Source organism: Rhopalosiphum padi, chromosome 2, assembly GCF_020882245.1.
Source record: "Rhopalosiphum padi isolate XX-2018 chromosome 2, ASM2088224v1, whole genome shotgun sequence".
Lineage (NCBI taxonomy): Eukaryota > Metazoa > Arthropoda > Insecta > Hemiptera > Aphididae > Rhopalosiphum > Rhopalosiphum padi.
Genome location: NC_083598.1, coordinates 38,058,236 through 38,083,592, shown reverse-complemented (window position 1 = coordinate 38,083,592; position 25,357 = coordinate 38,058,236). Strand labels below are relative to the sequence as shown.

At 26.4% G+C, this 25,357-nt stretch overlaps 1 protein-coding gene across 1 annotated transcript; it reads left to right on the top strand.

Moving 5' to 3' along the window:
- The first annotated feature begins 6,106 nt into the window (after positions 1 to 6,106).
- On the top strand, positions 6,107 to 12,903 carry LOC132922681 (uncharacterized). Its single transcript, XM_060986326.1, has 6 exons — positions 6,107 to 6,441; positions 9,413 to 10,337; positions 11,217 to 11,349; positions 11,764 to 11,840; positions 11,934 to 12,006; positions 12,619 to 12,903. The coding sequence occupies exons 1-5, from the start codon at positions 6,271 to 6,273 to the stop codon at positions 11,969 to 11,971; spliced, it is 1,344 nt and encodes a 447-aa protein (XP_060842309.1). The 5' UTR covers positions 6,107 to 6,270; the 3' UTR covers positions 11,972 to 12,006; positions 12,619 to 12,903.
- The last annotated feature ends 12,454 nt before the right edge of the window (positions 12,904 to 25,357 follow it).

Below are 25,357 nucleotides of genomic sequence, written 5' to 3'. Positions count from 1 at the left end.
TACTTATTCAACACCTGATATAATTTATTATGTTGTGTAATATTTAAATACTTATATTTTCATATAATATCTACCTACATTTTACATAAAAATATAAAATATTAATACAATAAATATTATTTTAATTTCTACATTAACCAAAATATAATGCTAATATAGCATTAAAAATGTAATTTAATATTTTAACTGTGGTAGATAAGAGTAGAGATTAAGACTTGAAATGACAAAATGTATTTACTAAGTAAAAATAAATAAGCCGTACAATTTATTTAAATGAATTAAGCATTTATTTGTGTGTTCTTATATGAAGCCATGAATATATCACTCATGATTTAAATAGTTAAGCACAAATAATTATTTATTTTCGTTTTTAATTTTAGTTTAATTATGTTATTATATTAATATTTCAACGTTCAAATGTCGAGTGTGTAAAATAACAAACTACGCCTACAATATAACTTATTGTAACCTATTACTTCTGTAATATATAATTGTTGTCAGTCGTCATTGTGGTACACAGTATACTATATAGTATATAGTATATACACTGAATGTGTCAAACTATCGTAGAAACATAATACTAACATGTCTTTTATTAGGCAATTTTTTGGTTATGCTAAGGTTTTAGTTATGATAAACTTATTCACTTTGGTTTAATAATTTTCAAACATATTATTATCTGATATTGTTTAAAATATCGTGCGATGTACACATTATGTAAAATTATTTAGTTTTTATTCATCGTTAATTAAAATTTGAAGCATTTAAGCCAATCAAAACAACAGCAACGAGTCTTTAATTTAAATAACATTATATTTATATTTTTCGTTTTAAATGCAAATAATAATTAAAAAGTTTTTTCACCGTTTGTGAAATGGACATTATTTTATTTTATTTTTGTATATACCTATATACTTTTGGTACACAAAATGTAAGTAAAAGAAATAAGCGAGCACCTATATAATAGAGACGCTCAAATTCTATTACTCGAGTAACCAGAGAAGAGCGTATAGCCATAAGATATAATATATACTTATATATTTATATATATTATAATGTATATCGTGCATATTAAAATCATCGAAAAGTGGCATGGGCCAAATTAAAAAAAAAATATATATCAAATATCCCACATTTTTTCTGTGCATTAATTATTATTTCGGCAACACACCTGATAATGGATCTGAAGTTTTGAAATCCAAAAACAACTCCTTTACCCCGAAAACGTATATACGAGATTTTTTTCAAAAAAATGGTTTATTGATGCCTTTCGTAATTAAGAGGACGCCATACCCGCATGTGTTGTCTCTATCTTACTAACGAACATCATAATTCATAACAAATTTTCGTTCAGCAGAATACAATTTGTGATGTTAACTTTAATATTAGAGTAAATTTACCTATTATCAAATTTAAAGGTAAGAATATTATCTAGACAATGACATATGATTTTAATGATATTATTATTTTAAAGTGAGTTACAGCTATGTAAAATATAACAACTTTAAAATGATAATGTCAATAAAATCATATGTCATTATCTAGATAATATTCTTACCTTTAACTTTGATAATAGGTAAATTTACTCTAATATTAAAGCTAACATCACAAAATGTATTCTGCTGAACGAAAATTTGTTATGATGTACGTTAGTAAGACAAAGACAACACATGCGGGTATGGTACTCTTAATATTACAATTTTCATAATTTTAGCGAGTTATATAAAAGTCCCCCGGTTCTATAAGCACGCTAACACATTTGTAAAACCTCCACAAATACCCTACAAACTTTAAAACATGTAAAAATCATCAAAAAGTTTCGTGGGTCATACTAAAATATTGTATCGATATAGTCGATAGTTAAAGTACTTAAACGTAAAAATATTCGATTCATATATTATTATAATACTATAATATTATCGTACATATCTTCTATACTTCACATTACAACATTGATACATTGTTATATAACAATACACGCACACACACTTTACGGGGTTGAAACCAATTAATGTAACGAGTAACAACCATAAATACATCCCTAGACATATGATATGCAATTACTATTAAGTACTGATTATTACTATATGTGTTTGCGAATAATTAAGGAGTGTTTGATTGAACAAAATATGTACCTATCTATTTGCCTCTATTAATTACGTAACGCTGATGATTTTGCTCATCATTAATGCAAGTGAAATTCTTTTGGTACGATATTATTTGATTCATCAAACAAATTCATTTTGACATTAACTAGTACTGACTAACTGATGGGTACTTCTCTGCTGACAAAATAACGATACATCCATACAGTTCTAAGTAACCTAGTGTGTGATTGCTTTTAAACATTTTTTTTAACGATGGATGTTATTAAAATTCCATTAACCTTCAGCGTGAATAGTTAATACTCATAATATATATATATATATATATATATTATATATATATATACAATGACTCGAGCCAATATCATGTATATAATATAGTATTTGGACGTTTCACCACTTTCCCGTGCCTTCCTACCCTCGTGAATTTTAGCGGTACTGGACGTTTCCCTCCTGAATCAATAGATACTTAAGTCAATAAAAAAATTAAATTCTACTAATTTCATAGCAAAAAAACAAGTTTAATGTGTATATAGCACCACATTAATATCCTAAATATAATTTATAATATTATAGTACCTTAACAACTGAGCTACTGTTTTGAATTGATAATACAAGCCTAATGTATTCACTTAACTGAATAAAATATCAATATTAAGACTGATCAATCAAAAATGTAATAATAAACAGTTATTATAGACTTAATACTAATGCTAATATGTAGTCAACTAAATTAAATAATTAATAATAGTGACAGGAATAAGGTTGAATAAATAAATGTACACACCTTATATTATCTATATAGCAAAATATGATTAAATAAAATATCTACTCACTAAGATCCTGAGTACCACTGTGGAATGATGGACCAACCAACCACGCTCTGCTACCAATGTTTGCGCTAACGGACCTTACTAAGGCGACGAGTCGCTTAGTCCTCCGGACCGTTGTGAGGGGGACAATTTAAATAATAGCTAAATAGATATAAATGACATGAACAAATTATATTATAACAACGCATATACAATACAATATATAACAAATGTAATAAGCAAATATAAATATATAAAAAGGGGAGACGGGGACTACCGCTCTGAACACCGGAACTGATGACGAATGTAGACACTGATCTGCTGAAGTCCGGAGCTGGAACCATGTGGACTGAACGTTTTGCTGCGATGTATTATTATTCACAATTACCGGAGCGGGAGGTAATAGAGCCGCGTAAACATAAAATATAAGAGCTCGACAGAAAATGTGAGCAATATAACATCATGCAAGTTAAAAAAGCGAGATTAACTGTTGAGCACGATGAGCGTAAAAGCACATAAAAATGGCGATCACCATAGGAGCAAGCATAAATCGCGTAATTAATACGTAAAAACGGTAGAGCACGTCGAGCGTGACGGAACGGAAGTAATGTAACGAACGTACATTTAAATCATATCCGATTAAAGGTTAAAAGGTTGCAGTATGACAATACTGTAAGAATGTTGAGCAACATGAGGGCCCGAAGAGCCTGCGGCATAACGAGCCGAAACCGAAGTAAGATGGCAGACGACGTACAAAAAACACGTTAACGGCGTCGTTTCCCGGAACAGGGCGGCAGGCGAGTCAGTGTCGCCAACCTCGCGAGTGACCGCGCGCGGTCATCAATCAAACGTTCAAGTCCCGGGTCAATATGAAATAGACAAAATGATCGAACATTCTTATTGGAAAATAAAATAATTCCAAAATGTTTATAAAAAATTCTATTTCTTAGATCCATTCATAAGAATTAAAATGTAACTAATTTTCAAAAAAATTGTATTTGTTATTATTTCCTATAGGTTGTTCAATAAAGAATTAATTAAAAATAAGTCCAATATGCACTCTTTAGAAAGTCTTTCTAGCTCTTTTTGAGAAAAAAATGTAATCAGATCACTTTACAAGTTTTGAGAGTTTTTACTATAAAGCGTGTTTTGAGGACGCTTCGTCTTTACGAATTTCGTATTTCTGCAGTGCCATTGACATGTTCACACCTGTACCCGCAACTCACGTATAACCGTTCTCACACAAATGAATTACGACTTACACAAAAGTTCCAGACGAAAGCCACGAGATTACATATTGTATGAATACATTTTTCAGCATATATATCAGCAGGCCTTTTAACGTATTAAAATACATATTCTGTAACCCATGAAAAAATTTAAAACGACTTTGGACAGTTATTATACTATAAGAGCCAACCTAATTTCGAATATTATTATAAAAACTATCATTAATTTAGGTATGTGATTCAATGTATCATATCATCTGACAGGTGACTCGTTACGGTCCGCGGTCGTGGCGTACCTACATGTTCTATGACAACGATGAGTTCTGGTATGATTATCATTTCGTCGTTGTATAAAATTTCCCAAGTAATGAGTCTATACTCTATAATAATTTAGTGTTGAACAATTTCTTGACACAAATTACTTGTGTTTTACATTTGATTATCCATCATAATATTATACTACCACAGACTTACCAGCAATAAGACGTTATATTTATGCAGTCATTCACTAGATGAAACTTCGGTAAAACTGTTATTCCATAGACTGACGGGTGCAATATAATATCGAATAAACTCACAACTTTGTGCAATTTGTATTGTTGTACAGCTTACAACAATTCGTATGGAAATGAAAGGAAAATAAAGTGATAAGAACCTAGTATAGAGCCAGCCGTCCAGAGTTTATTTCAAGTACAAAGTCAAATAAATTTATATTTTCACCAAATAAATCACTTTTGCACGTTCCTATAACCTAAGTCCGGTTTGATGTGGCAGGCTTGGCAGAGATACATTATCACATTGTTATAACGTGTATAATAAGTGTATTTTTGGAAGGCCAAACTTAAATCGATTTACGTGTAAGAATAAACGAATATATTAGGTTTAAAATACGTTGGTGTATATTCGTATATTTTCGGTGGAAAATTGCGTTTAATTAACGTCGATATTATACATGTATTTTTGGGGTATTAGTAAAATAGTTGGTCAAACTTAAATCAATTTTACGTATAAGAATGTACGAATATATTAGGTTTAAAATACGTTGTTGCATATTCGTATATATTGGGTGGAAAAATTGCGTTTAATTGACGTCGATAATAAGTGTATTTTTGGTAGGTCAAACTTAAATTGATTTACGTTTAAGGATACACGAATATAGTTGGTTTAAAATACGTTAGTGTATATTCGTATATTTTCGGTGGAAAAATTGCGTTTAATTTTACATACCGCTCGTCTACACCAAACGTGCAGTAGTCGCTGACTGGTCTCAAGTCAATGTCACCCATCACTGCAATAACGCAGTGAGTAATGTTATGTGGCCTACTAACTGCATACGTAGTGGCGTATAGTGACATTATTGATAACCATGCTGTGCTTTGTAACGTCTACCAGGGTTTTTTATCAGATGGGTAGATGGACCGGATTGTGTGAAGCCATAACGACATAATACTGTATCAAATGTGTAAATAGCATGGTGATTAGCGACCAAGTAATACAACAGTAATGACCATGATATAATTATTCCTATAATTACATAGGAACAAAATGTAAAATGAGGTGGAAGAAATATAAATTTAGCACACGTGCGGGTAAACAATTTCTAAAAAGTAGCTGTTATTCAAATGATGTAAGTATTATAGGTGTGATTGATGAATGATGGATATAAAATATCTATTTACGGGATGGGTGGGTGCGGGGTGTTTCTAAAAAATCTTTTACCCGATGTATTTAAACACTTCACACCACGACAACGGTACCTACATACTTACCGATGTGGCGACGAAGCTGCAGAGGTCGGTACGTTAAGTGCACGGATCATAACGTCACGGTGTCGTGGTGGGAGGTGAAAGGGAGCGGTAAAACGAAGACGAAGACGACGACGTGGTACGCTAGGCAAGTATGTGTGTGTGTGTGTGCGTGTGTATTTTGTATGCAGCAGGTGAACTCTGCAGTGCGGAGGGGAAAATTAACAGAGCGGCTCGGACTATTCGCGTGTTCTTCGGTGAATTTCGTCGGATAAGACGCGGTTTTTCCGTCGCCGTGCAATCCATCGGCGTGGGCTGTACAGCGTGCACATGTCATTGCAACAACCATCTGCACCGTAAACACGGGCCCGCTGATCACATGGACGCGGCCAAGCTGGAGGCCAAATGGCCGCCCGACAGGAAATCCGCGATCGAAGCATCCGAGTTTGGTATCTACAAGGAGCCGTCCGACGGGAAACGTCTGAGCGGCACAGACAGGGCCACCGGATGTCTCCTGGTACTATCCCTGATCGCCGCTGCCGCGGTAGTGGTAAGCAATTCTACTATCATGTACATATTATTATATAGTATAATCTGGTATAAGTATATAACAAGCATGATACAACGACACTATAATTTTAACTTTTAAGTACAACTGGGCCACGGCTTAAAACTCTTAACTATTATGCCTACCACTAAACTATGATAAAATATACGTATAATAATTTGTGCATATACAATAATATGTTTATAGGTGTGTAATAAGTACTATAAGTACTATTCGTTTTTGTAGACGAATTCGAGAATTTAGTGTAATCATTTTAATCCAATGGTCGGCAACCTTTTTAGACTCTCAAGCCACACACACACACATTCACAAATTAAAAAGAGTTTATACGGGCTAGACAAAAATAAAAATTCTTAAATTATTTACAATGAAAAAAAATACTATCTAGAATTTTAAAATAATATATATTATATTATTATATATATTATATAATAGCCGCGCGGGCAGCCGGTTGTTCTAATCGATTCGAAACAAATTAATGAAATAAATCTACGGAACAGGTATGGTATCTGTAAAAAGTTAGTAATTTTTAAAAATCGTATAATATCAGAACGTTATCTGAATAATACAATACTATTAATACTGCTTGGTTGTTGTGCGTACTCGACACAATGGGCACAGATATGCTGCATTTTCTGACACCATGCCCTTAGCCGAAAATTGCAGACAGAAAATTCCCAATCTATTACATTTTATGAAAGTTTACTCATTTAACCCTACGACTCCTCATCGATTCAAACCCTTTTCATCACGTGTGGGACCCTATCTTACCTGACGTCTTCAGTATATAGCGATTGTTTTGAAACTTTTGGTGATGCCCGACACCGGCAGTAATTTCTCTTCACCCTTTCGATTTTAGCTATCTTGAATCACGTATGGGCATCAAACACGTGATCGACGATCGTTTGTAACCGCAGCGTGAATTTATAGTTTCTCGTTCGTATTCTGTTGTGAGATTTTAGAGAATTTCGGTGGCGACCGTTTTATGAAATTATGCGTGTCTTTTTCAAATAAAAACATAACATCAATAGTATATTTTACGCTTAAGAATATGAATATTTAAACACCAAATATCGGGACACTAATCAATATCTATTACACGCATTTTTGATTATTTGTCTGGTGTAATTAAACTCGCGCAACGTGTGCAAAAAAATATATTAAAATATAATATACTCTATAATATAAGTAGGTAAGGTAATTAATTATATCACTTTGTATATGATTATTGAATCTCATCATATCGATTAAACACATTTTACAACAATTGCATCATTAATTTACATTTGCATTAGCATTTACAACACATTACACTACTAATGACTGAAGTTAATCTCAAATTAAAAATACCAACAACATATTTTTTTACCATTTTACAATTCTATAATTCTATAAGAATAATATGTTTAAAAACTGTATATAAACTTAACAATCAGCATATTATTATGTCAACTAAAAAATTAATTGTATTGAAGTGTTCTTCATATTATAATAACTCAGTTTCAATGTTATCAAGAAGTAAGAACCATTTTTAAATTTAAAATTTTTAAAAAGAGCTCCTCTGAGATGATGAGGGTTTGAAAAAACATAAGGTCCTTATTATTGTTTAACGTACACAATAAAATAATACACCTTGTTTGTCAACAAACAGTTATAATATTTTTGATACGTTTATAAGTAGTTACACGAATAGTGCGTACTAATCGAGCCATGAACATTATGGTCACCGAAACTGTGTGGTTATGATAATTATGATCAGATAGGTATACTTTCAGTATTAATTATGTCAAACCTCGTTTAGAGTTCATAACATTTTTGGTTTTTTTAGTTTGTCTGAGTAATTTGTTGGACACGCACTTTCGTTTTCACCGCGAAAGCGTATGGTTTATTTTCATCAATTTTAGAAAACCGAAATTAAAACTTTAAATTTATACTACAATAATTACAGTTCGTTATCTCAAATATATTCATCAATAAACACCAATGTACGCAACACCGAATTTATTTTCCGCTTTGTAGACGGGAACCATAATATATTATTTTGGATTTTATCGTGTTAATTACACCACAAATAACGAGTTATGTTATTGTAACGCATAAGGTGAAATACGTATAACGAAAACGAAAGTAAATTTCTATGCGTATTGCTAAGTCATGTATTTGTTTGTTTTGCATGGGAAATGAGAAGACATTTTATCTGGACTTAGTATCATGGAATACTTTTTAAAAGTCCAGATTCATTTTTAAATTTATATAACATCATATAATGCAATATTATATGAATTGAATTGTTTAAAATTATTAGTACATATAAGTAAATCTATATCGTTTTTTTTTTGTCAGAAATCTCATTAAATAGTAGCAACTTGATTTAATCTTGAGTGAATAATTAAAATACCTAAATTAAAATTCATACTTAATTTAATTTTTATGTTATACACTAATATTTAACGAGTTACTATGTACCAATTAAATATAAAAACTTATTTTGGCACACTGATGTAGCTGTTATTGTGACTTTTTAAAACATTTGGATAATCAAATATTAACAAAATATCTGTACTTAATAATATTAAATATCACTTTTAAATATTAATTTTTAAATATGATTATTCCAAGCACTTTTTAAAAATAGTAATTAATTATTACTAATAATAATTTTCTGAAGACAAAAATCCATTTGAGTAAATTATTAGTTACTACTTATTTATAATAAAACTAAAAAAACAATAGACTATTAATTTATGTTTTAAAGCTACTGCGTCATCATACTCTTGTAATATTAACTTGTTCAGAATAACTATTAAATTCTAAAAATGTCTCTTTTAAAAATTTTCAAAATAAAGTTTTATATAAATATAGGTAGGTAATATCTTATTGGAAAATATTCGTTTACAAAGTAATTTTTAAATTTATCAAATATATTAATTAACATTATAAATGTTTCTTTTAGCTGTACTTTTCGTTCTATGATTATACAATTCCAACAACTCAAAGTGCATCTACTGGGCCAATAGTGAGTTACGCTAAATATGTAAAGGAAAAAAATACGATGACTTCTCAAACAGCTAACCGTTCAACAGACGGGCTTTTAGCTGCAGTTCTCGGTATACAAAATGCCGAGAAATACACGACACGTGCTCCGGCGGATGACGTAGTTATTGCCAAGAGAATCGATGACGGTAAATTAGGAAACGGTAGGCAAATGCGATTTTATCCACAGCTACCGCCACAACGGCCCACTTATTTATCTTACGACACAAATTATTGGAGAACTAATTCCAATAAAAACAATAAGCTCGAATATTCCGATGGTATATACGGGTTCAATCGGAGATCGGACTTTCCACAGTTGGCAGCTTACCGGGCACCATTCCCACCAAAAAGCATCCTGGACGTAATGAAGTACGTGACAGGCTCCCCTCATAAGGCAAACATTCCGGAGTACATGATAGCACAAGAATCAAACCCTCAGTACTATCCTATTAGACCGGCAGAAGAAGTCAATAGATTCCTACCGGATGTAAATACGCCAAGTACCAATTTGAGGAGATTCCGCAACAAATTTGGTCCACCGGTATACTTGACACCACCTATCATGTCGTTACCGGATGACTTTATGAAGCCACCTAACCCCGATGCCCGTTATTCGATGGATTTTGAAAGTGACGTTCCTTTAGACCTTACACTAGAAGAAGGATCAGCTAGTGTACCATCACATACTGGTGTAATATTCCGTCCACCATCTTTTAACAATGGTTACCCTATTGCAGATTCTCCAAAACCAAAAAAAGTTAAAAATAAAAGAAAGAAAAAGCCAATAAGTGTAATGTTAGACATCTATCCATTATCAGATGCTGAACACGAAAACGAACAAGGTTGGTAATTTAAAATTAATTATACTCAGAAAAATAATATACATTTTAATGTTATCTGTTGGTATTTAAGTCCAACAAATATATTATATACTGCATAATAATACAAAATAAATACGTATATTATTATGCTGAACAAATATTAATTTAAATATTCTAAATTGTTATCGTCAATACTCACTATAATTTCAGTCAGAAAAATCAATAAATATATTAACTGTATAGATTTCTGGAATGAGTGGAATGAATAGTTTTAATTTATCTACAGAGTGATTCAGGTACCTAGATATGTATAACTTATACTTTATGATCGTAATATTATTAACAATATTGATAAATTCTAAACAATTAATTAAATTAATTAAATTAAACACATTTCTTTAAGGAAGACCTGATAGAATAATCTTTATTACTATTGATTTAGGCAATAGTATATTTTTGTTTTGTTTTTGTATTACTGAAACCATACTTTAAAATATAATTAAGTAAAATTTCACAAATTTAAATTTATTATTAATCAATAACAATTTGCACTTTAATTACATTTAAAATATTATAAAAAATAATAGTATCTTTAAAATAATAAAATACAATAATTATAAATTTCCTATAAGATATAAAAATATAATATAATTATTCTAAAACATTTATATTAATCCAAACTTCTAATCATTTTATCCCAGATATATAAAATGTCATTAAATGTATAATATGTATATAATATTATATAATGTTTTTATTGTGTTAAATTAATAATTTCAAAATTGATAAAAAAAAGAATAGTTACCTATATTATTTCAATACTAAATAGTATCATTAAACCATTTATTAATAATTTTATTATTTTAAGTACCTACACTAATATATATTGATTATATTTAGTTGATGAAGATGAAGAAGAACATAATTCTGAGATTATTACTTCGTTAAAAAACAATATTCAACACTCAGATTCAGATAAATTATTATTTCGATTGAACCTATTTCCAAAATTCAGCGAAGGTGGCCGTAGAATGTAAGTGTTATTACAATTAATTATAATAATAATATCAAATGTAAAAAAAAAAGTTCTAAACTGTTATGAATTTATGATTATATGATAATTTTAAGTGTCTTATATTATGATTCAGTATAATAAACAATTATAAAATTAAGTATTTATTATACCTATGTTACTACTAATTCTACTATTGTAAATGGCAAAAGATTCAACAATTTTACTCCCAAAAATATATGTTTTATGCAATATTTAAAAAAAAATGATTTTAAAATACTAATTGACAGAATGCTTCTAACTTTATCATAAAAAAATTAAATCTTTTTCCTTGTACCCCTGGTGTCATAAACATAAATAATTACGATAATTATAAAATAATGACATTAGATTTTAAAACCTAAATATAAATTAATTTCATTATTTTCTATTTAGTTCTAAAAATGTGAAATATGAAGAACGAGACGATCATAAACCAATTATTCATTTGACAACGCATAAGCCATTACAAGGTAACAATATCATTTAATGTTTTAAATTATACTTTTAAATTTACTATAGAATATGTATTATGATTTTTCTATAAGTATATAATATTCTTTTAGACAAAGAAGAAAACGACGAAAAAGAAAAAACTATTTGAATATGGATATTTTCCGGAATCAAAAAATATAGCAAGTATATCAAAAACACAATAACACTGAACTCAAGACTTTAACCATATTAATTAAGTTATATTTAATTAATACAAATATTAATCATACTTTATAATATTAGTTACATGGTTTTTTAAAAACTATTTCATTTATTTTAAGTAATCGTTATTTTATGGGAATACAAAATTGTTTGGACAATACATTTCATAAGATAAAAATAAATATACCATTATTGTATGTATTGATTTCCGAATTACTTTTGGGACAACAAATTCAAAAAAACATTGAAATCGTTCAATCTTGCGTAAAACAGGGTATTACTAAAAATACACACACATGGAAAATATTACAAATATTACATCACGTGTGTTTCATACCATAATACAATTAAAAACGAATGACTGGCTTAAAATTTAACTGCATGAGCTTTATAAATCTTCTATTAGTTTTGGTCATAATTATTATATTCATGGTTATTTATTTTTAATAATTAAGATACAATAATAATTTATGTGAAAATCTCATTAAATAGAAACTAAAAAAATCATTTGAACCATTTCAACAGTCGACTATATCCAGTTTTGAGCACCAATCGACAAACAAAAGCGAGAAAGAAATTTTTATATTGTTTCAGAGACCTTTGTATACTCCTACTATTTCAATTTTTGAAGCCAACGTAGCTAATCTAACGGAAAGTACAGCCATGCTTAAGATCTGTCAACATATTTGGTTAGTTTTATACATCTTGTATGTACTTGCCTGTTATAAATTATAAGGATATATTAAATAAAAAAGGATGAATTATTAATATTATTGTTAATATATATAATGTATGTATTAAAATTTTTAATATAGATACATGTTACATTTTATCAAATTTACAAAATCACTATTACAAAATATATAAAAACTATTTCTACTTTGATATCTTTTATTTGAAAAATACTTTAAATTATTTTTAATAAATTTTTATTATGTTAATCGTAAGAAAAATAATCAAAAAATAATAATTATTATAATTTATTTATAAGTGTTGAAACAATATTTTTATATTATTTCATAAATAATTAACTCATTACTTCATTATAATTTATAATCTAGTATAATTTATGTATAATTTGGATCTTTGAATGTAATATTGGTACAAAAGTGTTCAAATACGTAATAATAAAATGCTATATATTATCTACATAGTTTATTATTTTATATATACATAAATAATAATAGTTATTGTTTGTGACAAAATGAAAACTTTAAAATACGAATAAAACGTGTTGTATATTTGTATTTTATATTTTAATTCTGTTAAAATGTAATTAATTATATTTTTAATTAATAACTAAACTCATTTAATTATTTTACAATTAAAATTTAGCTCTAATCAAAACTGCGATGAAAAACAATTTACATCATTATTGTATTTCTATATTTAATAAATATAAAATATCTGTTACGTTTTAAATTCAATTTTATATTTTTGGATGATAAGAATTCAATAAAAAATATGTACAAAAATCAAACAATTTAAAATAAAAGGTTCAACTACCTACATATGTTGTTTAAATTTAAACAGTACATATATATTATATACAATTTTCAATACTATATATTTAACCGGCCGTAGATATACATATCTTAATTTCGAAGGATATTTAAGGTATTTTAGAATTAACAAATTTGTAAATTGAAAAAATTAAAACCCTAACATAAGGATAATATTTACCCCCGAATAATATTCTTACATTTAAAATGTATAATTGGTCAATTCACTATAATATTAAAAATAACAGAGTAAAACAGATTTTTCTGAAAATACAATTTGCTATGGTATGAGTTGGCAGACGGAGAAAAATCATCTTGACTTTTTATTCTTGTTTTGTCCACATCCTAATTATACATTAAAATGAAAGACATTACTTATTAGTTATTATCAATAGAATTCTGTAAAGAGTACTTTCGAAAACATACCTCTAAAACACATGTAATATATACAGTTATGTAAGACTCTATGTATAGTACTATAAATAATCCTAACCTATTATTGTGTATTTAACACACACACTAATATTATGTTATAATATGTAGAAATCGGATATATATTGTTTTTATTTTTATAGAACTTTAATTGTGTGTCAAAATATGGTACTACCGGATTTAAATATAATACAAAAATAACTATAGTGTATTTATAAATATAGTAGCAACCATAATATCAAAAAAAAAAATTTTAACTACCATCAGAAATGATTTAACAATGTTATAAGTTACAACCTGTCCTATCATATTTTACAGACGTCGAATATTGTTGTTAGAAAATATTATGCATAACTATAAACGACATTCTTATAAAATATCCTAAAATATGTGAATAACATTTTTATAATGTTTAAGGCCGGACAATCTCTACCAAAAAATAATAATAAACAAATGTCTATAAAATTCATTGTGATAAATAACAATTTTATCCAACAAATACAAAATATCCATAATATTTTAACTTGATGAATTTTTGAATTTTCATAGCTGAATCAATTGTTTTTAGAATGAAAAAATAACATTATTTATTTAATATTAATTTAATTTAAACTTGTTTATAAAAGAAAAACCATTAAACTTTACTTTCACTCTTTACATTATGGTAAGAACTTAGGCCACCAGTATTTCATAACATAACCCCTTCTATTGTTCAATATACTTAACAAAAGTCTAACTTTTGCTAAACTCATACAAACCAAATGAATATTATTATACAACTTTTATAAAATATCCTATCTTTGTAACCAGTGTAAACATTATAGAATGGCAATGTCCGTGGAAAAACAATATTGAACAAACACGTAAAAAACTTCAACCCCTTAATAATGCCTAGTATGTAGTTGTACGTATACGATCGTATAAAATGTGTATCGATAACAAACATTTTCTAGTCTTTCAATAATTCTAATACCGCCAAATGGAATCTAGTATTCCCAAGTTCCAACAACACAATAGATCTAAACCCATTAATTGATCTAATTTACATAATATTATGATATTATATTTGCATTCACTGAAACAGCTAATAATCTTTACAATGTATCCATGTTGTATACATAATATACAGGGTGGTCTTTTATCGGCAGTGTAGATAAAATATTGTCTAGTTATAAATTAAGTACCTACATCTTACCTAGATAAATAAATAAATTAGTATTTAATTGGTATTTATCATTTGAATAAAATTATGGAAATCTACATTATATCTAGATAAATCTCGTTGTGTAATTCACATGTATTTTTTTCAATAATCGTTTATTAATTGTATATTATACGTATACACTATACTTGATGTCCCAAAAAGAACGCTTTTTTAAATTAGCTAAACAAATACAACAGAAGGATATGTACAGTTTCGGTATAACCGGTTTACGTATAAAAATAATTGTATTTGTCCTCCCCTAGCTTGTTTACACCCTAAAGAGCGGCCGAAAAAATTAACAATAACTGCCTTTCAGTTCTTTCTTGTTGAGTTTCACGAGGACGCCTTAACTTATCTGAGACTTTTGAGAACAACAGTTGAACCAGTTCCTTCGATTTTAATTCGGAGCAGCGTCCCATCCGAGCAAGATACGAAGTCGTCGCGCAGTCTCTGCACCGCTTTCGTTAGATAGGTAACAACTAACACACGTGTTTTAATTAATATTAGGCTCATGGTGACATTTGACAAAAACTGATTACACAACAATAAACCGAAATTATAGTAGATGTGAATATGTCAAGCATTTATAAAAATTAACTATTGTAATATGAACATCTAGATAAAAATTAAATATTCCATCTTCATATTAATCTAGATATTTATTTTAGCTATAGTAATATAATATTTATCTAGATATTATTTTAGCTATCTGAACTCAACACTGTTTATCAGACAACACTTATTATTTCAAAATCTATTAATGTTCTAGAAAATATCTATTTACATAACTTGTCTAAACTTTAAATACTTATAACTCATAGACAACTCGTCCAAATTTAATTTTTTGTACATCGAAATACTTCGAAAAATATTCTGCTTCAAAAAATGAAAATGAAAAATGTATGTTGTCATTAAAAAAAAAGTAAAATAACAAACAGTTATAATGGTACAAAATATTAAAAGTATTTTTTTTTCCAAATAATCGTTAATAGATTTTGAAATAATAAGTGATTAGTAAATGATCGATACAAGAATGTTACATTTTTTCAAGTTTACAAAAATTAATAAACATACTATATATGTATACATTATTAATTTATAAAGCACTCAACTTTTACATGAGAAAATAAGGCGATTCTTTTTATTATGACCTAATTTTTTGTTATACTAATTTGTTTTGAAAAAAGTAATAAATAATACTAATTTAGAAAAATAAATAAATATATTTATTATAATAAATTATCTCCTTCTATATCTTAACTTTAATTAAGCACTATAGTAAAAGCACATTACAAACGTTATGATTGCATTTTATATTAATAGCATTAATAATTGAAAATTGTTTGGTAAGTACCTTTTTTATTTATTTACGCTCATGTTCAGACAACCAAAATAATTATTCTTCATCCAGTCTAAACACTAAACCGTCGAGTATTCTCAGAATTCCGATAACTTTAAAAAGTAGCGTAATCGGATTTACAATAATTAAATTTATGAAATTTGTTATGTTATTAAATAAAACGATCAAAACTAACTTTTTTGATATTGTAGCAATGTTATGTCATGGACATATGATACATTCTAGTTTAAATTGTGTGCACTCATATTGTATTCGCATTTAGCAACTGCTGTAATTAATTATGTGAAATGAAATAAAATACCCAAAAATACAAAACAATATTAACATTTTTTTTAAATGTGTCAACCACACGCTGTATAAAAATACACTTTATCACCATAAAACATGATGTTTTATATTATGTATTTTCATGTGTCTTTATAGTTAATGTGCGTTGGTGTATCTCTATCGGCTGACTGTGACAACAAAAGTCAACAAAACCTAATAAGAAAACATGGAAACGTCTAAATTGGTTTATTATGACTATTACACTCCTTATAATAATATACGGTCACACATTTGTGTTGCATCCATTGAATTATTTTCTTTGAAAAACACATGATGTTAAATTTATATTAGTTTTTTATAAATGTTTGAGTTTTTTTGTTTCGATAATTGTAGTCTTAGAATCTACAGTGGATTTGCTGTAAAAATCAGTATAATATAGAATAAGCATCAAAACACTGATACGTTTAATAATTTAATAATAATTGTAAATAAAATCAACAAAAACATCATTGTTCTTTTATGACTAAATCAAATATAAATAATTAATGTCATACTCAATAGAAAATGTAATTTGTTTTTTATCGTTTTAACTATTTCAAATTTCAATGATCAATTTTCTTGTAAATAAATGTACTTTACTTACGCCAGTGATTTATAATCAACTGTTAAATATAAATTGGTAACAAAATAATGTTTTCAAATTAATTAAGCAATAATAAAACATTATGATTTGTTTCAAATCAAACTAATTCCGATCTATAAGACCATAAACTTTATGTCTGTAACTAAACTAAATTGTATTCTTATCAACACTTAAAATATATAATTGTATTATTTACTCGTGGGATAAAAATAAAGAAGAAATTAAACCAGATATTTGTATTTATTTTTAGCCATTACATAAAATAAGAGATAAGTTTAAATTTGAAATTGTTTTTGGATATTTTGTAAGAATGTGATTGTTGTATCTTATAATTGAGGCATGTATTGTGGGAAGTCGTCAGAATAACCATATGCGTGGGAATAGGCAGTCGGATAGCCAATAGAAATACCTGCAAATAAAATACTTAGTATATTATGTTCATCAAAAATAAATAAGAGATTCATATGTATTATACATATTCTGCTTAAGATTTTTAACAAAATGGTCACTATTTAAAATAGTTCAATACCTAAACCACTTCTGAATCCGAATGGCGAGTACCGTGGATATCCACCAAAACCAAACGAAAACGGCAAGTGATGGATATGCGATGTTTCTGCAGTTTTCATATTCTCATGATCCGCTCCGGCTGGTTGTGCAGCGGGCATTGCAAATGCGACATTCAACACTGCCAAGCACATCAAGATCTGAAAAATAAAATGAAAACCATATATGTACACTTTGGTTATGTTAGATTATAATGTTACGTACCTATATTGATTACTACTCATTTAAATAAATTGATTATTAAAACTTTAAACACACGAAACTATGTCGTAATAATTACTTATTAGAATAATTAAAATACTGATCATTGTTGAATACTTTATTAAAAATATTTTTAACTTTTACATTTAACTGAAAGCATAATTTATTTAATCCAAAATTTGTTTATTTAAATAATGTTAATAAATTATTGAAATTATACTTGTTTTTTTTAAATCATATATATTATTTCAATAATACAATTTTATAATTAAAGAAGAAATATAATCAGTACCAGGTACTTAAAATGACATCGTAACAGCACGTATTGACTCCGTCTTTTATAGAAAATCATAACTATAAGAAAATTGTACATTTAGAAAAATCCATTTTACTCTGTTTTTTTAGTATTAGAGTTCATTGATATATTAATAAATTTAAAGTTAAGAATATTATCAAAGGTATTGTATATACCTATATATAATAATAAAAATTGTGCAAATATGATGAGAAAATGGATTCTTATAACGTAAAATAGTAAAGACTATACATAAACACATAGTACTGATTTAGTAAGGCGATGACAATACTCGTACATTGTGATTGGTACAACGTCCATTTAAAAATATTTTATAATCAAGTAAAAATATGCTCTTGTATATTTATAGTTTGAGGGCTACCTATTAATCAAAATTAATTTTTAGGAAATTTATTGAACTATTAAGGTTTTATATTTACGTTATATACAAATTATACGTTCTTTAGGAATATATGCTGTAAAAACTAAAAAATCGACACATTACTGTATAATCTCAAGATATTAATTATTATGATCATAACAAAGGAAAATCAAGCAATTTTCTAGTTATTTAAAATTTATTTCCAAGTGCAGTTAAACAAAATAATTATGTTTGTTTAATATGTTCTATTTTTGATAATGACTTATGAATAAATATAATTTATGTTATGGTTTATTAATTATGGTATAAATTATAGTTATTGTCGTAGATCATATACTAGAATAATATGAACTAAGCTTATTGTACTACTTCATCTACTAAATTATTTTTTGTTATAAAATATATTGTTCGTATTTATTGAAAAGAAAGGTTATGTACTGCAGATACTACTACAAGAATACGTAAAATGTATTATAATTTAAATTATTTGATATTTAAAAATTTAAGAAACACAATTTATACAAATATAATGTATTGATATAAAATGCGATCAAAATAATAAAATATAAGTTTGAATATTTACAAGACAATTTAACTTACCATAGTGAATGCAGCAGTCATTTTGGTTTTTTTTTATTTTTGTAAAGAATTAGAAATAATTTAGAACTTATCTGTTAACTCAACACAACTGAACTAATTTTCATTTGATTCTACTCGTCCTTATATTCTAATTTTCCACCAATAATGGGTTTTTCAAACAATAAACTGTTAGTCACTAATGATCAATGTAACATAAATACCACTCAATTGATACTCAAACTAAAATTACTTATCTATATTCTTCCCTGTGGCTGAATTAAAGGTCGTTTAATGGGACTTTCGTCATTAGAATGATATTCTATTTATAGTAGGTATTTTTATTATTTTTAAATTTAATGTTTAAGAAATCTATAGTAACATGTATAAAATATAATTCACAGTAATAAATTTTATTAAAATTTAATATTATAAAATACTGAGTCTATTACAATTTGTGACTAATTGTGAGTAGTCTTATTTTCATTTATTTATTTTACTTAATTTTAAACATAACAACTAATAATATAATAAGTGATTTTAAATTTAACAATGAGTATTATCTTAAAATACTTGGTAATAAATATGTATAGGTACTATTTATTTTGGCGATTAATAAAATTTCGATAATTATAAAAAAATAATTATATTTTATTTAATAATTATAGTAATTTGTAACAAATAGTTATGAAGGTAATACTGTAAATTATATAATTAAATAAAAAATACAATCTTATAAATGTAAGACTTATTGTAATTATTATGTGTTATAATGAAAAGATTAAATCATGCAATTTATTTAAAATGATAATTAAAAATTCTTTGTTTTATGGTAGGCAATGATTAATGAAGCGAGTGCTGTTAAATTCGGTGCATCCGAGTTGGGTCCCGAATACTAGGGGCTAATCGCAGGTAGTGTACTAGTTAGGTCCCAGATTTTTATAGGTACTATACTAGTTGGGTCCCAAATTATTATAGGTATTCCACTAGTTCCTGAATATTTTTTGGTAAGTACTACACTATACTAACATTTTCATTCCCATTTTAACAGACTGTCTATGAGCTATTTAGACCACAGGTATGGTTAAAAATGTTTTTTACAGTTTTTTTTTAAAATATTAAAAATGCTAAAAACCAAGTATATAAATACATATTATTTAATTTAAATAAATCCATATAATAGGTTTATGAAGAATTGTATAATTTATATAATAGTATTTGATAGTTAGTAAAAATATTGTACAATAATATTAATAGAATTTTATTAAATTTAAAAGTAAATGAAAAGTACTTATACATATATAATATGACTATTATGGGATATTCGTAATAAAAAAAGACGTAAGTGGTTTTCTCTCATGGATTTTTCGAGCATTCGTGTAATAATATCAGTATTATCGGTAATATCTGATAATTTTTGACATATCTTATAATAAACTATCTGGAACAGCGATAAATGCCGGTTAAACCTCGACGAGTTATCTATCGATATAGCTACATGTTGGTAGTAAGTGTTCTGCATTCTAACCACTAGCACTATGGAAGATTCTAACGTTATGTTCAGTGAAAAGGGCAAAAAAATATATATTATAGAAGGATATAAATTTTCATTTCACAAACTTCTGAAAAATGATATTGAACGATGGAGATGTATTCATAGATCATGTAAGTCATTTTTTAAATACAACGAAAATCAATTTATTGATCAAAATTTGACACATAATCATAATTGTGATTCCGAAAAAATATTAAATAGGCAGATATTAAATAATAATTTAAAGAGAAAAGCTCAAAATGATATATGTGAGAAACCTTCTAAATTATTACATTCTGAATTAAAAAACAATGATATAGATACATTAACACGTTACGATTGTACTTATAATTGTACTTGTAATTGATACTTATATAAAAATGAGAAGTGTAGAAGTAATGAAAAAAAGAAACTGCATTTTGCTAAAAGAAAAATTTATAGCTGACAATATGAATAAAAAAACTGCAGGAATAATCAATCGATTTGATTTTGTAAAATTAATATCGTATAAATTTTTACCAACAAACATGTGATTTTTCCAAAAATATTTTTTTTTTGTATTTATAATATTATTGTATAATAATTTTAACATTTTTAATATTTTTTAACTTACACCTATATGGCTATATTTATATTATATAATATGTATTTTTATACTAATTAGTTTTTAACCTTTTCAATATATAAGTGATTTATTTTTTTATAAAATTCTAATTACTTATATTTTAATAGAAAAGAAACAAAACTAAAAAAAAAACTGTAAAAAACATTTTTAACCATACCTGTGGTCTAAATAGATCATAGACAGTCCTAAGTCTGTTAAAATGGGAAGGAAAATGTTAGTATAGTACTATAGTGTAGTACTTACCAAAAAATATTCAAGAACTAGTATTGTAGCTAAAATAATTCAGGACCCAACTAGTGTAGCAACTATAAAAATCCGGGACCGAACTAGTATAGTACCTACAAAAATCCGGGACCCAACTAGTGTAGTACCTAAAATAATTCGGGACCCAACTAGTGTAGTAATTATAAATTTGGGACCCAACTCGGATGCAGCCGTTAAATTTAATGACAATAATGAATAATTCTTTCTAATAAGCGGTTCTTAACAGGGTTTGTTAATTGTATAGAAAATTATGACATAGAAATAATTAACATTATTCTCAAAATTATCATATTAAAAATTCCGTAAGAATCGCTACTAAGAAATTAAAACTCCACTTTTTTGGATTTTTTTCTTTTCTTATAGATAAGTAAAATAGGTATACATATATTTTACAACATGGTCCTTATTTTAATAATAATCGATATCGTTGTAAACGGAAAAGTATTTTGAGCTGCTCAAAATGAGCAACCTCAAATTGAGCAGAAGCGGTCTATCAGCATTTATCACTAAAACATGTTATATTTTTGGATATAATTATTAAAGTAAAATTTAAATTTATTACAATTCTTGGTAAAATAATTATATATATTATTATTTTTATTTTTATTTATTTTACCATTAGTATTACGGTAGGTTGATTTAATTTTTCCCAAATATATTGCATTATTTGGTTTTTAATATTTAATTTTTTTAAGAGTACATGCATTTAACATTTATACGTTATACCACATTATATGTATAACTATAAACTATTGAGTCAATATCACACCTTACCATGAAATAATGTGAATAGGTACATGAATAAATAATAACTTAATATTAATATACCTATTTTAAAAATGCATTGCTCCGCTCAGGATCTAAAAATCAATCTTGACATATATTAGAAATAAATAATAAATAAATGTTATTGTTGAATGGTTAATAGTATTATGGATATTATAATATTATAATATTTAAATATTAATATATATATATATATATATATATATATAGTAAATATTCATCATTATAATATACTTCACATCACAAATGCATTAGTTGTTGCTGAAAGTTTATAAGTTTTTATAATAACCACAACTTTGAAATTTCTCCTACATGTAAATATTATTATTGTAAATATTATGTTAAATATACTAATTGTCAGTAAAAACTAAAAAGTAGTATCGTCAGTATCAAAACAATTATTTCACATTAAATAAAAAAACCTTTAAAAAATATCATAATTTTTATATTACGAGTGTTAAATTTTGTTTACTCTATAGGAAATAGAAACACTACAGTGTAGGTATTTGCATAGTTTTAATTGTTACAAATGAAAAAACGATTAACATAAAATTGTTTTTGTGGATATTAATTTCACAATAGTCATTTTAACAAGTATAATTAAAATTGCATTTAACTTACCTATTATTAAGTGAAATCATGATATATTTATAATATAAAGTGTCTATATAAAAAAACCTTAAAAATAATAGTATAATAATTGATCATTCTAATAATATGATAAATTGATAAAATCCGATAAACATCAATTTAAAAAATAAAAATAAAACAAAACACTAACAATTTGTTTGCATTAAAATGGAATCGTGTTTCAAATAAAATTAAATACAATTCATTTTAATGAAATTAAAACGTGAGATTTAATTTTTTATGACATATTATATCATTATAATTATCATATACCTTAATAATATTATTATTATTATGCATATAATGGTGATTTGTGAATATTACTAACTTATGTAAATAACCTAAAATAAAATGATAAACGTATATTAACAATAAATAAACGTATTTAGTTAGTTATTTTTATATTATATTGATAATATTACTTAATAAGAATAATTTACTTTTAATAAATTCCATAATTTTGTAATTTAGTAATATCTTGTTTGTAATCCGACATGTTTTATTTACTAACCCTATCTTTCAAACTGTTTTTTTTTAATAGATACGTAAGCTTCTAGCACTTATTTTGTCAACAATCATGTTTACCTCGTGCAGTAATTTCTTTGTAAAATAAGTATTCAGTAGATAAACATATTATTATGTTAGTAAATGGACGTGCGACGCATGCGTGAAAAATTAAATGCAGTTATACAAATACTAATTAGATTCAACGTTGAAACTAATTATATGAAAAGCTGATGAGAAACAGCTAAGTACGTTTGATGCGATCTAAAATAAAATTTCATAACAATCTTCATTTTTATATTCACAGTAAATACATAAATATATATGTCGATTTAAAGAGATCTCAAAAATCATATAATTATTATTCCTTGGTTATGATGAAAACTACTAACACCTAAAAAAAAAAAAAAAAAAATTCAGATAAATAGATAACAGTAAACAGATTAACCATGACTTGATGTTTTTGGACAAGGCTATTCGTCGATATTAGTAAATATTATGATACTTAAGCAAAGAATAAATTTAAAAAATAAGTTTTTGAGAATTTTATATCGTATTTAAAAACTTGTAATAACATGTAATATTTTGACACATTTAAAATATAATAAATGAAAAAAAATATATCGTATTTATATCTAAACAATATTGTTTCACAATATGAAATTATTATATTCTGCGATAGAATTATAATATTTATTCTTGTTTATATAAGGTACAAGTCGTACTATACAAATGTTATGGTTATTATTTACACTGTACTATTGTATTATATTATAATTTATTTTCAAATACCCACTCATCTCTTAAAAATTTAGTTAAAATGTCCATCTATTCGATTTAAATACCTACAAATTAATTATCTATAAAATTTAAATTAATTATAATTGATGTAACCTACTATACTTACATACTATTATTAGATTTATTAGATTTAATATTCAATGACGGTTCAATATGATAGTTACATCTTACATGGTTGAAATCGACACCAGAAATTCAACGTACTGAATCAAAATAATTTAGTTAATATATCTAATAGAATTAAAACTTTTATTGATGAGTATACCAACTTCTTAATTATAGTTTTCTTATTAGAAATTACTAATTTTTTGAATGAAAAGCATTACTAAAACATTTTAAATTCTGAGCGGTGCATAGACATTTTCATGCAAAATTTATTTTTGTTTTTTTGTTTTTATTAGTTTGGATGAAAAATTATTCACTACGTCAAAGTTCTTTAAAATTTAATATACCTGTATATAAATATTAAAGAGACATAGACAAAATTTTTTTTTTTAGGTGCATTTGAAGGTAGAAGTTTGACAAATTTCGTTAAAGTTGCAATTTATTTTGTACCTAGTTAAAAATTCTTAAAAACTTTCTTTTTGTTTCTAAGTTTTTAAAATCGTATACAAGATTTTTCATATTTATTTCATAATTTGACCATAAATCACGTTTCACAGATAATGTTCTCAGCTGTATTGTATATTAATTTAGAGACTTACTATTACTACAGCCCGAGTGGTTCTACCCCAGGCAAACAGTTTTTACTGTGTTTTAC